The 16,301-nt window shown below is 44.8% G+C and overlaps 1 protein-coding gene across 1 annotated transcript in view; it reads right to left on the reverse strand.

Moving 5' to 3' along the window:
* Nucleotides 1-370: 370 nt before the first annotated feature.
* Nucleotides 371-16,301, reverse strand: part of DPYSL2 (dihydropyrimidinase like 2) — an 80,846-nt gene continuing 64,915 nt past the window's right edge. The window contains exons 8-14 of the mRNA XM_040414864.1: nucleotides 12,896-13,016; nucleotides 11,356-11,512; nucleotides 10,767-10,908; nucleotides 8,676-8,846; nucleotides 8,413-8,592; nucleotides 2,702-2,870; nucleotides 371-1,313 (exon numbers count right to left, since the gene is read on the reverse strand). Of these exons, the coding sequence (XP_040270798.1) occupies nucleotides 1,222-1,313; nucleotides 2,702-2,870; nucleotides 8,413-8,592; nucleotides 8,676-8,846; nucleotides 10,767-10,908; nucleotides 11,356-11,512; nucleotides 12,896-13,016 (1,032 nt within the window). The 3' untranslated portion in view covers nucleotides 371-1,221. The remainder of the gene's footprint in view (nucleotides 1,314-2,701; nucleotides 2,871-8,412; nucleotides 8,593-8,675; nucleotides 8,847-10,766; nucleotides 10,909-11,355; nucleotides 11,513-12,895; nucleotides 13,017-16,301) is intronic.

Below are 16,301 nucleotides of genomic sequence, written 5' to 3' on the forward strand. Positions count from 1 at the left end.
CTTGAGATCACATAACTAGGTTCACATAATGAAAAGGTTCAAAATGCATGGATGCAACTGAGTCAAGGTATAACAAACCACACTAGAATACTGGAGGTTAGTAATATAGGTAAAATAAAAAAGGGGAGTGCTTCTTTAATGGCTGATAACAAGGAACTACAGAAAATGTACATAAGATACAGTACGACTTCTTGAAACAAACCACGTATGGATTTACGATGCAGTTATGAGTAAGGTGCCAGACGAATTTGTTGAAAGCACAACATTTTATTAGTGGATCCTGTGGTAAGAAATAATAACACAGTGTTTACAGGGGGGAAAAGGACACACGACTTATCTCTTTGCTATTTAAGACATCGGAGAGAGCACATTTTCATTCTAGACACATTTATTAGCATAAGCACAACATCTCCTGCACTCAGGAACACAACCACAAATCCCACAATGGGTTAAAAACTGGTTGAATGGAACATCTACCCTGCAATGTCGGCACCCAGGTCCCCTCTGAACAACCTACACCCAACATGAACTGCAAAATTTGGCGTTCTCGGCAGGAGGTCTTTGCTGTCATCTAGCCTTAGTCTTGCATTAAGGTCTTTCTGAGGCGTACTAGTTAGCAAGTAATGATGAAGTAACGTAAGTACCTTGATTACTATAAAATCAATTAAAAATAAATTGAACAACCATAGGTGAAATGTATTTACGTGATTGTTTAGTAGATGATGGAAACGAACATGTCTTCCTCTAAGCACTGATTTATCTTCTCATAGAGATGTATAATCCTAAATCCATAAACTGAACGTGGCAAGACTGAGATGTTTCCTACAAGGTGACCTTTCACGTCAGTACGAAAGAACGACCGGGGGTGTCGAGTTAAAGAGGGGGGTGAATGGTCACTAGGAAGGACAGGTCTTGTGGGGCTCACTTTTTTAACCCGATTATACCCTCGCACATGCAAACAGACCAACTGATACCTGTGATGAACTCACGGCAGGCATCCCTTACATACGGGTATATGTACAGAAGTACATATACATAGATATACGTGTGTATGAGTGATGTCATACTCGTGTCTCCTAGACTGTTGGTATCTGCTCCTAAAAAAAAAAGTCACTGCCCCCAAGATTTAAAAAAAAAAAAAGCCAGGAATCGGTAAATCTTTTGGAAATAACTCATCTTGGAAAAGGAACGGAATCATGGGGCAGGAGATTTAGTTTGGGTCTAGCCTAAACTAGTGATGTTGGCACGGCCACCGGGAGGCGCCACAATGCGCTGAGTAGTGCGACGAGGAACCATGTCATCAACCTGTGCCCCTGTAAGAACAAGACATTAGAAAGTATTAGACACACATTGAACCTCCTTGAACACAATTCCGATTTTCTATCTATCTATACACACAGTACTGTGCAAAAGATGCAAGCAAGTGTGGAAAAAATGCTGTAAAGTAATAATGCTTTAAAAATCGTTTTTCTTTCTTTCTGCTAAGTGAATAAAGCAAAGCAGAAATCAAAATCCAAACAATATTTGGAGAGATCACCCTCTGCCTTCAAAACAGCATCCATTCTTCTAGGTGGACAGTCAGGGATTTTGTAGGATACAGGTGTTTGATTAACCAATTATACCAAACAAGTTTGATATTCATTTTCATATGTAAGTTGAAACACTATCATTATCTGAAACAAAAAAAAAGCTGTAAAAGAAACTTAAAACTGAGTGCAGAACAGACAAACTCTGCTACAAAGGTGAGGTTGTGGAAGTTCATTTAGTGTTACAGGTCCTACACAAGACTGTCCACAGCATCATTGTAATCTATCAATGCCGCTCCAGGACATATGGCCCGCTCACGGATCGCATATCTCGGAGGGCATACGGTCGTGGGCAACAGGCCTAAAGAAGGACAAGGAGTCCTGGAAGTGATGATATAGCCCCCACAAAGCCCTGATCTCAACATCAAGTCCGTGAGGGTTTACATGAAGAGACATAAGGATTTGAGCAAGCCTACATCCACAGAAGATCTGTGGTTAGGCCGCCAAGTTGTTTCCAACAACCTCTCTTCCGAGTTCCTTCAAAAAGCTGTGTCCAAGGGTATCTAGTAGAAATAATGCTGTTTTGAAGGCGAAGGGTGGTCACACCAAATACTTAATAGATTTTCATTTATAAAAAATATTATTTTGGCCTCCATTTGCAGATATCTGCTGTGTCTTTTTATTTAGTTGCACTAAGTATCCAATTCTTATCACATATCGTTCCTGATATGCAGTTTACAACCTGTTCCTAGTTTTAGAAATTTCTCATGTGGACTTTTCCTTCTGAGTAATACTTGCTGGGTATGAGATATCGGTGTGTCCAGGATGCTGCCATCTCCACTAGCTCTCGTGTATTAGCACAGCTTTGGTTTTCTCCTATCTCTGTAAACTGATACACAGCATGTGCAGTGTGTGTTTTGTACCCTATCTGCATTTACAATATCCTTCCCCTCCCCACTACTATCTCTTTTATTGAGAGAAGGGAGGAGGAGAAACAGGGGCAGTGTACTGTGATCTATATTAGAAGAAGCAGGGCATCCAGTTATGTACTGGAGTTGCAAAGACTCTGTGGCAAAATGGTAGGAAATGAAGATTTAGAAAGTCACTTAATTTTGCATTATGCAACAGAACAATAAAAATAAGAGCAAAGGTGTTCATGTCCTTTAAGAACTCACCTGACAGGCTGAATCCAGACTGGTGTAGGTTTCTTATGGGCTGCTGCACAGGTTGTTTGGCAGGTGACGTCTTGGCAGAAGAGGCAGGTGTTACTGCTTTTGGAGTCACAGAGACTTCGCAGACAGGTCCATCGTACAGTCCACGAGGAACTCCACGCAGCTCAGCAAGCTGGAGAGACAATATCTTATCATTTAATAAAAGACACCGCAATCGACAAGCACTTCCCATGCATCTTCTACTCCTGGAGGTTTTACAAGACCACATGAAAAACATTCATGTGAGGTGACCCTAGAACCATGCAAAGATCAAACCCACTCTTTTTCTTTTCTTTATGATCATGCTCTGTCATCATGAGGAAGTAATCCTAGAAGCTACCAAAGTGACCAGTCTATTGCTTTTCATCACCGCATCAACTCTGAGTACGTTAGGCACTAAAGTAGTGCCCAAGTGCCGACCAGAGGTCTGATATTGCAGCTCGGCCCTTTTCAAGTCAATGGCCTGAGCTGAAGTACCAGGCACGTCCACATATGTACGCTGCTCCAATGGCCTCATGATCCACAAGGTTCCTCACGATCAAGAACTGATGACCTATCACTTTTCTTCCATGACAGATCACTGTTTTCTCCCTATGGTTTTGCTTTTCGTCTTCCAAAATCCATCAAATGAGAATCCCCGGTATAAATTATTTTCTGTCACAGATACAAGTGAGAATATCAGAGGGGATCCGCGAGTTGGGACCCTACAAATTACCTGATCAAAAAGGCTGTGGAGCCTAGCAGCATTAGGTTCCACACAATCTCAGACCTAGTCCACAGATCTCCATTGCTATTTAATGGTGTAAAAAAAAAAAAAGTGTCATACATATTGGGCACTGTCCTAAGGGGTTTGTGGCCCCCAAGAGGTTGGCGACCCCCAAGATTTGCTATTTTAGTGCACATATTACTCCCTACTAAAGGCAGGGACCAACAGGATGCCTATCAGTGTTATTCTGATAAGCATAATACACTGCAGTACAGAAGCGTGTCAGTCTAGTATGAGCTATCAAGTTCACATTCTATTGGAATGTAAAAAAAAAAAAAAACATTAAAGAAAAAAATGTATTATGTCGAAAAATCTGAAAAAAGTAAAAAAAAAAAACTATTGCTATTCTCACATCTGCAAGGACCAGTTTAACCACCTCAGCCCCCAGTGCTTAAACACCCTTAATGACCAGGCCACTTTTTACACTTCTGACCTACACTACTTTCACCGTTTATTGCTCGGTCATGCAACTTACCACCCAAATGAATTTTACCTCCTTTTCTTCTCACTAATAGAGCTTTCATTTGGTGGTATTTCATTGCTGCTGACATTTTTACTTTTTTTGTTATTAATCGAAATTTAACGATTTTTTTGCAAAAAAATGACATTTTTCACTTTCAGTTGTAAAATTTTGCAAAAAAAACGAGATCCATATAGAAATTTTGCTCTAAATTTATAGTTCTACATGTCTTTGATAAAAAAAAAATGTTTGGGTAAAAAAAAAATGGTTTGGGTAAAAGTTATAGCGTTTACAAACTATGGTACAAAAATGTGAATTTCCGCTTTTTGAAGCAGCTCTGACTTTCTGAGCACCTGTCATGTTTCCTGAGGTTCTACAATGGCCAGACAGTACAAACACCCCACAAATGACCCCATTTCGGAAAGTACACACCCTAAGGTATTCGCTGATGGGCATAGTGAGTTCATAGAACTTTTTATTTGATTTCAAACTCCTTACCACACATTTGGGCCCCTAGAATGCCAGGGCAGTATAACTACCCCACAAGTGACCCCATTTTGGAAAGAAGAGACCCCAAGGTATTTCGTGATGGGCATAGTGAGTTCATAGAAGTTTTTATTTTTTGTCACAAGTTAGTGGAATATGAGACTTTGTATGAAAAAAAAAAAAAAAAAATCAGCATTTTCCACTAACTTGTGACAAAAAATAAAAAATTCTAGGAACTCGCCATGCCCCTCACGGAATACCTTGGGGTGTCTTCTTTCCAAAATGGGGTCACTTGTGGGGTAGTTATACTGCCCTGGCATTTTCCAGGGGCCCTAATGTGTGGTAAGTAGGTAAATGACCTGTGAAATCCTAAAGGTGCTCTTTGGAATATGGGCCCCTTTGCCCACCTAGGCTGCAAAAAAGTGTCACACATGTGGTATCGCCGTATTCAGGAGAAGTTGGGGAATGTGTTTTGGGGTGTCATTTTACATATACCCTTGCTGGGTGAGAGAAATATCTTGGCAAAAGACAACTTTTCCCATTTTTTTATACAAAGTTGGCATTTGACCAAGATATTTCTCTCACCCAGCATGGGTATATGTAAAATGACACCCCAAAACACATTCCCCAACTTCTCCTGAGTACGGCGATACCAGATGTGTGACACTTTTTTGCAGCCTAGATGCGCAAAGGTGCCCAAATTCCTTTTAGGAGGGCATTTTTAGACATTTGGATACCAGACTTCTTCTCACGCTTTGGGGCCCCTAGAATGCCAGGGCAGTATAAATACCCCACATGTGACCCCATTTTGGAAAGAAGACACCCCAAGGTATTCAATGAGGGGCATGGCGAGTTCATAGAAAAAAAAATTTTTGGGCACAAGTTAGCGGAAATTGATATTTTTAATTTTTTTCTCACAAAGTCTCCCGTTCCGCTAACTTGGGACAAAAATTTCAATCTTTCATGGACTCAATATGCCCCTCACGGAATACCTGGGGGTGTCTTCTTTCCGAAATGGGGTCACATGTGGGGTATTTATACTGCCCTGGCATTCTAGGGGCCCTAAAGCGTGAGAAGAAGTCTGGAATATAAATGTCTAAAAAATTTTACGCATTTGGATTCCGTGAGGGGTATGGTGAGTTCATGTGAGATTTTATTTTTTGACACAAGTTAGTGGAATATGAGACTTTGTAAGAAAAAAAAAATAATAATTCCGCTAACTTGGGCCAAAAAAATGTCTGAATGGAGCCTTACAGAGGGGTGATCAATGACAGGGGGGTGATCAATGACAGGGGGGGTGATCAAGGACAGGGGGGTGATCAGGGAGTCTATATGGGGTGATAACCACAGTCATTGATCACGCCCGTGTAAGGCTTCATTCAGACGTCCGTATGCGTTTTGCGGATCCGATCCATCTATCAGTGCATCCGTAAAAATCATGCGGACATCTGAATGGAGCTTTACAGGGGGTTGATCAATGACAGGGGGGTGATCAGGGAGTCTATATGGGGTGATCACCACAGTCATTGATCATGCCCCTGTAAGGCTTCATTCAGACGTCCGGATGCGTTTTGCGGATCCGATCCATCTATCAGTGGATCCGTAAAAATCATGCGGACGTCTGAATGGAGCTTTACAGGGGGTTGATCAATGACAGGGGGGTGATCAGGGAGTCTATATGGGGTGATCACCACAGTCATTGATCATGCCCCTGTAAGGCTTCATTCAGACGTCCGGATGCGTTTTGCGGATCCGATCCATCTATCAGTGGATCCGTAAAAATCATGCGGACGTCTGAATGGAGCTTTACAGGGGGGTAATCAATGACAGGGGGGTAATCAATGACAGGGGGGTGATCAGGGAGTCTATATGGGGTGATCACCACAGTCATTGATCACGCCCCTGTAAGGCTTCATTCAGACGTCCGGATGCGTTTTGCGGATCCGATCCATCTATCAGTGCATCCGTAAAAATCATGCGGACATCTGAATGGAGCTTTACAGGGGGTTGATCAATGACAGGGGTGTAATCAATGACAGGGGGGTGATCAGGGAGTCTATATGGGGTGATAACCACAGTCATCGATCACGCCCCTGTAAGGCTTCATTCAGACGTCCGTATGCGTTTTGCGGATCCGATCCATCTATCAGTGCATCCGTAAAAATCATGCGGACATCTGAATGGAGCTTTACAGGGGGTTGATCAATGACAGGGGGGTGATCAGGGAGTCTATATGGGGTGATCACCACAGTCATTGATCATGCCCCTGTAAGGCTTCATTCAGACGTCCGGATGCGTTTTGCGGATCCGATCCATCTATCAGTGGATCCGTAAAAATCATGCGGACGTCTGAATGGAGCTTTACAGGGGGGTAATCAATGACAGGGGGGTAATCAATGACAGGGGGGTGATCAGGGAGTCTATATGGGGTGATCACCACAGTCATTGATCACGCCCCTGTAAGGCTTCATTCAGACGTCCGTATGCGTTTTGCGGATCCGATCCATCTATCAGTGCATCCGTAAAAATCATGCGGACATCTGAATGGAGCTTTACAGGGGGGTAATCAATGACAGGGGGGTGATCACCACAGTCATTGATCATGCCCCTGTAAGGCTTCATTCAGACGTCCGGATGCGTTTTGCGGATCGGATCCATCTATCAGTGCATCCGTAAAAATCATGCGGACATCTGAATGGAGCTTTACAGGGGGGTGATCAGGGAGTCTATATGGGGTGATCACCACAGTCATTGATCATGCCCCTGTAAGGCTTCATTCAGACGTCCGGATGCGTTTTGCGGATCGGATCCATCTATCAGTGCATCCGTAAAAATCATGCGGACATCTGAATGGAGCTTTACAGGGGGGTGATCAGGGAGTCTATATGGGGTGATCACCACAGTCATTGATCATGCCCCTGTAAGGCTTCATTCAGACGTCCGGATGCGTTTTGCGGATCCGATCCATCTATCAGTGGATCCGTAAAAATCATGCGGACGTCTGAATGGAGCTTTACAGGGGGGTAATCAATGACAGGGGTGTAATCAATGACAGGGGGGTGATCAGGGAGTCTATATGGGGTGATCAGGGGTGATCAGGGGCTAATAAGGGGTTAATAAGTGACGGGGGGGGGTGTAGTGTAGTGTAGTGGTGCTTGGTGGGACTTTACTGAGCTACCTGTGTCCTCTGGTGGTCGATCCAAACAAAGGGGACCACCAGAGGACCAGGTAGCAGGTATATTAGACGCTGTTATCAAAACAGCGTCTAATATACCTGTTAGGGGTTAAAAAAAAACACATCTCCAGCCTGCCAGTGAACGATCGCCGCTGGCAGGCTGGAGATCAACTCTCTTACCTTCCGTTCCTGTGAGCGCGCGCGCCTGTGTGCGCGCGTTCACAGGAAGTCTCGGCTCGCGCGAGATGACGCATATATGCGTGACTCTGCGCAGGGCTGCCACCTCCGGAACGCGAATCTGCGTTAGGCGGTCCGGAGGTGGTTAATCACATTATTTCTCCTTCGCCTTAAAAGAGACGAGAATGGCTTTTTTTACCATCCCACCTCCCAAAAACATACAATAAAAGTCAAAAAAAGTTGCATGCACCCATGAAGACATCTGCTTATCCCACAAAAATAAAAAAAACTCACACAGCTCTGTCGACGCCAACATTAAATAAGTTATGGCTCTCTGAAAATGATGATCTAAAAACAAAAGAATTTTAATAGATTTTTGCTTGTGTGCCAAAGTAGTGAAAGGTAAAAAAAACTATATAAATTTGGTATTGCTGTAATCGTACCGACCAGCAGAATAACGCTAACATGTCATTTCTGCCACACTGTAAAAATGAATCCCTAAAAACATGTCCAAATGATGTATATCCCCTGGAAGGCGGGGATAAAAAAAAACAACTAAATGCTGACAAATAAGGCCACGCCCCCAAGGAGCTCATTATAAAAACACCCACCCTGCTTCGGGCCTTGATCCTCTTGTACACGTAGTCCGGGAATGGTTTCCTGGGGATGTACCGTCCAGATCCCTCGGTGACGTGGAGAGTGCCATCTTCCAGAACGATCTTTCCTTGGCTGATCACCACCAGAGGACCTCCGCGGCACTCCATTCCTTCAAAGATATTATACTCCACAGACTGCAATGAGATACAGTGCAAGTCAAGGACTGTGAAAACTAGGACCACCTGCTTCCACTGGACTGGAAATCTGAAAAACTTACACTGTTGTGAGTCTTGGCTGAGACTGTCCTTATGCTATCTGGGTCCCAGATCACCAAATCAGCATCAGATCCCACTGCAATGCGGCCTTTTCTGGGGTACAAGTTGAAGATCTTGGCAGCGTTGGTACTGGTGACGGCAACAAACTGGTTTTCATCCATTTTCCCAGTGACCTAAAAAGACAAAAAAACAACACTTTAGCTCAGGAACCCACACTTCTGATACTATACTGCAGATGTACTAGAAGAAAACTGGAAAATTCTCTAGTGTATATAAAATGTGAAAACCCTTTTATATCCTAATACTTTCCTGAGATCAGCTTGGTTAAAGTTACAGGCCCAAAGCCTGAGACTGCACTACTGAGAGTCAAATACAACAAAAGCTGTTCATATATGTCAGTCTTCAATCGTCTCCTCGACTACATTGAATTTGACAGAAATTGCTTTATGTCTATAATTACAGTATCAGAACTCTGAACTGCTTTAGGCTACTTTCACGCTAGCGTTTTTTGATGGACCCGTCATGGATCAGCAAAAACGCTTCCGTTATGATAATACAACCGCCTGCATCCGTTCTGAACAGATCCGGTTGTATTATCTCTGAAATAGCCAAGACAGATCCGTCTCTAAAACCATTGTGAGTCATCAGGGGATGGATCAGTTTTCTATTGTGTCAGAGAAAACGGATCCGGTACCATTGACTTACATGGTGTGTCAGGACGATCCTTCTTGCACCGCACCACATAGCGGTGCAGCATTATTCTGTCCGTGATGGGGACACAGCCAAACGGAACGGAACGCATTCTGGTGTGTTCCGTTTCCTTCAGTTTTGTCACCATATGACAAATCTCAATAGCGGAAAGGGAAAGCGCAGATGCGAAAGTAGCCTTACATTGTTTTCAGCTTCTTTTTTTTTCCTTGTCTTTTTTACCCAGTTCCCTATTTTCTAGTTTGTAATTCCTAAAACCCAGTGCAGGTACTTCTATGTTTTTCCCCTTATTCCACACCACCACCTTCAATATATAGTAGCCATAAATATAACCCCCAGTAAGTTCCCAGTCAATCTTCTTCATCCTCTGGAAGCTGTAAATAAAGGCCCCAGTAAGTTCCTCATTCAGTCGCTTTCCCTCTCGGCCAGCCATTAATATAATCCACAGTAACTTCCTAGTCAGTCTCCTACATCCTCTGGCAGCTGTAAATAAAATCTCCAGTAAGTTCCTCACTCAGTCTTATTCCCCCTAGGACAGCTATAAATATAATCCACAGTAAATTCCTAGTCAGTCTCCTACATCCCCTGGCAGCTGTAAATAAAGTCCCCAGTAAGTTCCTCACTCAGTCTCCTTCCCCCTCGGGCAGCCATAAATATAATCTAAAGTAAGTTCCAAGTCAGTCTGCTCCCCATTTGATAGATGTTAATGTAGCCCCAGTCAGCCTCTTTCTCCTTCTGGCAGCCATAAATATAGTCTCTGGAAAAGTCCCAGTCAGTTTCCTTCCCCTTCTGACTGCCAGCAATGTAACAGACGAGTTAGTTGAGTACATCCTCGCTGCAGCACTGGTCTTGCTACAGCCATGATGTACCTCACTACCTTACATGAACAGTGAGGCCTGTGACTGCCTGAGCGGCAGGGGATTAAACACGAGTAAGGCTTTTTTTTATTATTATTATTTTAAAACATTACTTTCATTTAACAAATTTTTGGGGGTCCTGGAAAACCCCAGCAATGAAGAAAAAACCCGCACTCACCCTTTAAATGGACTGCTACTCCCGTTCCTGCAGTGGTCATGTGCCATTCATCATTCACGTGACCGCTGTAGTGAAAAGACCATGAATGGCACATAACCACTGCGGCTAGTGACTAGTCATGTGAATGATGACCAGCACATGACGCAGGGATCGGAGCGGCGCACATTTAAGTGTAGGTTCCTTCTTCATTACATACAGCCCCTTGCTCTATGACAGTTTTTAGAAAATCGTAGACAAGCCCTTTAAGTTTCATTTTGTCCAAGTCTTTGCGCCAACACCCGCCTGTCCATAAGATCTCATCATATCTCCTAGGCTATAAGCTCTGCTCTCATCCAGCTCTGTATACCCACCACAGCTCGGTCCCAGACGATGCTCATCCTCTCCTCTGTTCCATTGGTCCCCTCTGGGATGAGTGTAAAATTGTCTTTTCCAACAGCTTTTTGAGCCGTATTAAAAGTGCAATGTGCACTCCCGCAGACCTGCAGGTCACCACTGGAAAAGGCAGAACAAACATTATCCTTCCAAGACCCAAGTAGCCCTTTACGTCATACCTCTTTAAGGGGTTGTCTGGGATTTAACAACTGATGACCTAGCCCTAGGGCTGATCATCAATATCACATCGGTCCGACACCCTACACCCAACACAGATCAGCTGATCGGGAGTAGCAACAGAACTACACAGCTCCATCCCCTGTCTCCTGCGCACAAGCTACTCCCGATCAGCTGATCTGTGCCGGACCCCCACCCTATTCTAGGCATAGGTCATCAAACCCTGGACAACCTGTAGAACATCCAGGTCTACAATGACTAAGGGGACTGGCTCACTGTTTCATGAAGTGTTGGGGAGACGTGAAACCACCAGCCCCACCACCTCTCCAAGACCACAAGGAACCTCAGCAGAGACCTCAGTTCCATACCACGTGGACTGGTAGCACTCACCAGGCAAGCAGAGAGTTGAGAAAATCAGGAGTACTAGGATCAAGGTTCAGAGGAGGAGATGTGACAAAAGCTGCAGCTTTTGCCCAATTTTTGCTCCAGTAGTGAGAACCATCAGTGCCCAAACTCGCAGTAATGGGCTCTCCATAGACAACCGCACCTGTGAATAGAGAAACCTCATTAGTTTAGCCAAATCTCACACACGTGGATCTGCTCAGGTCATGGGAAAGGGCACACGTCTGCATTAAAGGGAACTTGTGATATCAGTCATGGTCCACCACCTCAAACCCCTGCTGATTTCCAAAAAGGAACGGCTCGCGGCTCTCATTCATCTACAGCCGGGAGCCGTCCCGTGAAAGAATTCTCCAAATCGGCCTGAAAGGTTTGGGTTGGGCATGGGTAACCTCTACTTAGAAGTGGACCAAGCTCCAAGAGCAGCGCATGCACAGCAGAGCAAGGTGTACCGTCTCAGCTTCATGCGCCTGATTCCACTGAAGAAGGGTCCAGGACTCCTTTCCCGATGTTGGAATCTGATTTACTTGTTTTTTGTGGACAGATGGGTTGGCTATGTGCAAGTACGAGACCCTAAACCCCAGCTGTATCATGTGCAGGTTGTTTAGTGGCCCCAAACCAGGTACCGGGTTCCCTAGTAGATCGGCGCTTCATATACAGGGTTGGCCCATCTCACACATTGGGTGGTATATCGCTATGATATGCCACCAGTGTCAGATGGGTGCTATCTCTAGAACAGGGTCCCCAAAGGGAAGGAGGCTGCACCACGCATGCATGACATGCTCTCCATTCATTTCTACGGGATTTCCAAGCGTGCTCGGCTACTTCCGCAACTCCCATAGAAGGGAAAGGAGAGCGCACCAGGCAAGCTCGCTCACCACTCTATTTACCCCTATGGGAGTTTTAGCTCACCCCACTCCCATAGCACTGAATAGAGGGCGGCCAGCCGCACTTGCATGGTGCACCCTCATTCACTAGAGATAGCTGTGTGTTCCACCTCTGGGACCTGCACCTATCTGACATTGGTGGCATATCCTAGTGATATACCACCAATATGTGAGAGGGGCCAACCCCTTTAACACCAGCATATGAAATGCTGACTGCAGAATAGGACTCCTTAATGAACATCCTAAAAGGCATAATGGTGGTCATTAAGGGGTTACATGTCCACATTTAAAGGGGTTCTTTGGGATTTTATGAAAATCTCAGAGCCTTCAGACCCCGTGGAGGAAAGATCCGCTTAGCCCTCAGTCACGCTCCCGATGCTGCCATCTCTGCTGCGCTTGGACAGGGTGCAGGCTCTTCCGCTCAGGGCCGGATCTTTCCCCGAGTCTTCCTGTCCACCTCCATAATGTAAATGCAGCTGAAGAGGGAGACTCAGGGACACATCCGGTCGGAGACGGCAGCATTGGGAGCGTGACTGAGGGGTAAGCGCAGGGGAAACAATCTTTCCTCCACAGGATCTGAGATTTTCATAAAAGCCTGGAGAACCCCTTTAATGCATCGGCGAGCTCGTGCCGTCAGAACGCACCTTTTTTCCTGGACTGTGCGATCACTTCCGCTGAGCTTTTGCTCATCACCTTGGTGACGTAGAGCGGACAGTTGGTCTGGTTGGCGATGGTGATGGAGCGATTGACAGCCTCGGCCTCCACCTGTACAGGGAGGGGAAAGGTCAGACACAGGGACCACTTCTCAAGCAACAAGAAAGCACAGAAATCCCCTCATGCATCAAGTTAAAGGGGAACTCCACACTGACGACGTGGATTTTACTGGCCTATCACAAAGGTGGAGGTGTCATTTCTAGTCCATGGAAAGGACGGCTCTTCTGGGGTGTCTGAGAGCGGAGCGCAGATCTCCCCATGCGACATCTAAATGACTAAATAGGTGATATTGTCTGGGGTTATCTTCTAAAGACAACCCCTTTAGGAGTAAAAATTAAAGGGATTATCCAGTGTATGAAACCCCTTGTTGATGGTGTCGGAGGTTCCATTGCTCAGGATACTCATCTCTTTGTCTACAGTGTTATCTGTCGCTCTGAATGTCCTGCCCTGTGTTACACAAACAACCCGCCATTCATTTGAATCAGCACTTTGCAATTCTTCATTTCCCCTGTGGTGGCGCTGTAGGGAAACACTTTTGTAATTCACCATGTAATTAAAAATTTAGCATGGACACAGTGTTATTCAATAAAATGTATCAGTATGGCGCCACCTGCTGTTTGCTTATTTCTTTGTCCTGCTCACTGAGATGGCCGCACATGCTCAGTTCCATCCTTCACCTGCCTCCTGAGCTGTGATAGTGAGAGCTGAGACACGCCCCCTGAGCTGTGATAGGGAGAGCTGAGACACGCCTCCTGAGCTGTGATAGGGAGAGCTGAGACACGCCCCCTGAGCTGTGATAGGGAGAGCTGAGACATGCCCCCTGAGCTGTGATAGGGAGAGCTGAGACACGCCCCTTTAGCTGCAGCAGAAAAGACACTCCCTTTGAGCTGTGATAGGGAGAGCTGAGACACGCCCCTTTAGCTGCAGCAGAAAAGACACGCCCTTTGAGCTGTCAGCTTGATATAAATCTAGCAGAGCAGTGAATGTGGAGATCTCTGGATCCATGTGAGGTACAGGGCTGGTTCTAGCTTTGTTAGAAAGAGATTGTCATGTCCTATATGATGTATGTTGTTTATTTTTTACATTAGTCATGGGATAACCCCTTTAATGGAGTGGGTCCCCCAGTCAGGACCCAGGGCCCAAAGAGTGTCTTCTTCACTGGAGGACCCAGCACGTCCTGCATTACATGGGCAGATCACCAATTTCAGTGGGAATTGTATATGCAAAGCAGTAATTTCCAGAGACAAAGATGTGTCCCTCTAGCGCCACCTTCTGGAAATGGCTCCCTATAAGTCAATGTATAAGTTTTTTAAATACCGTATTCTCCGGCATATAAGACGACTGGGTGTATAAGACGACCCCCAACTCTTCCAGTTAAAATATAGGGTTTGGGCTATTCTCGCCATATAAGACTACCCCTCCAACGCTATTTACTTTGGCATCAAGATCTGCAGGTAATTGTTGTGCAGTTTTTCGAGTTCTGACCAATGTGGGGTGCCTCTTCTTAATGCACACTTACCCCTTGGCATACTCTTTAATGCTTTTTCATTTGCTTTCCAGTCCCGAACCATCTTTTCTCATACTCCATATTGTCTTGCAGCAGCGCAGTTATGTTCCATGGCAAAGTTTACAACTTTAAGTTTGAAACTGGCTTCATATTTCTTTCTTCTTGCTGGTAGAGCCATGATGGGGTCTTGACTGTTAGCCATTTGTATACTGTACTGTATGTACTGGTGCTGTACTGTATGTACTGGTGCTGTACTGTATGAACCGGTACAGATACTGGTGCTGTACTGTATGACCTGATACTGGTGCTGTACTGTATGACCTGATACTGGTGCTGTACTGTATGTACAGATACTGGTGCTGTACTGTATGTACTGGTGCTGTACTGTATGTACAGATACTGGTGCTGTACTGTATGTACAGATACTGGTGCTGTACTGTATGTACTGGTGCTGTACTGTATGTACAGATACTGGTGCTGTACTGTATGTACAGATACTGGTGCTGTACTGTATGTACTGGTGCTGTACTGTATGTACAGATACTGGTGCTGTACTGTATGTACAGATACTGGTGCTGTACTGTATGTACAGATACCGGTGCTGTACTGTATGTACTGGTGCTGTACTGTATGTACAGATACTGGTGCTGTACTGTATGTACAGATACTGGTGCTGTACTGTATGTACAGATACTGGTGCTGTACTGTATGTACTGGTGCTGTACTGTATGTACAGATACTGGTGCTGTACTGTATGTACAGATACTGGTGCTGTACTGTATGTACAGATACCGGTGCTGTACTGTATGTACTGGTGCTGTACTGTATGTACAGATACTGGTGCTGTACTGTATGTACAGATACTGGTGCTGTACTGTATGTACAGATACTGGTGCTGTACTGTATGTACTGGTGCTGTACTGTATGTACAGATACTGGTGCTGTACTGTATGTACAGATACTGGTGCTGTACTGTATGTACAGGTACTGGTGCTGTACTGTATGTACAGATACTGGTGCTGTACTGTATGTACAGATACTGGTGCTGTACTGTATGTACAGATACTGGTGCTGTACTGTATGACCTGACACTGGTGATGTACTGTATGTACAGATACTGGTGCTGTACTGCATGTACAGATACTGGTGCTGTACTGTATGACCTGACACTGGTGATGTACTGTATGTACAGATACTGGTGCTGTACTGTATGTACAGATACTGGTGCTGTACTGTATGTACTGGTGCTGTACTGTATGTACAGATACCGGTGCTGTACTGTATGTACAGATACTGGTGCTGTACTGTATGTACAGATACTGGTGCTGTACTGTATGTACAGATACTGGTGCTGTACTGTATGTACTGGTGCTGTACTGTATGTACAGATACTGGTGCTGTACTGTGTGTACAGATACTGGTGCTGTACTGTATGTACAGATACTGGTGCTGTACTGTATGTACAGATCCTGGTGCTGTACTGTATGTACAGATACTGGTGCTGTACTGTATGTACAGATACTGGTGCTGTACTGTGTGTACAGATACTGGTGCTGTACTGTATGTACAGATACTGGTGCTGTACTGTATGTACTGGTGCTGTACTGTATGTACAGATACTGGTGCTGTACTGTATGTACTGGTGCTGTACTGTATGTACAGATACTGGTGCTGTACTGTATGTACAGATACTGGTGCTGTACTGTATGTACAGATACTGGTGCTGTACTGTATGTACAGATACTGGTGCTGTACTGTATGTACAGATACCTGTGCTGTACTGTATGTACAGATACTGGTGATGTACTGTATGTACAGATACTGGTGCT

The sequence above is a fragment of the Bufo bufo genome, chromosome 1 (genome assembly GCF_905171765.1).
Source record: "Bufo bufo chromosome 1, aBufBuf1.1, whole genome shotgun sequence".
Classification (NCBI taxonomy): domain Eukaryota; kingdom Metazoa; phylum Chordata; class Amphibia; order Anura; family Bufonidae; genus Bufo; species Bufo bufo.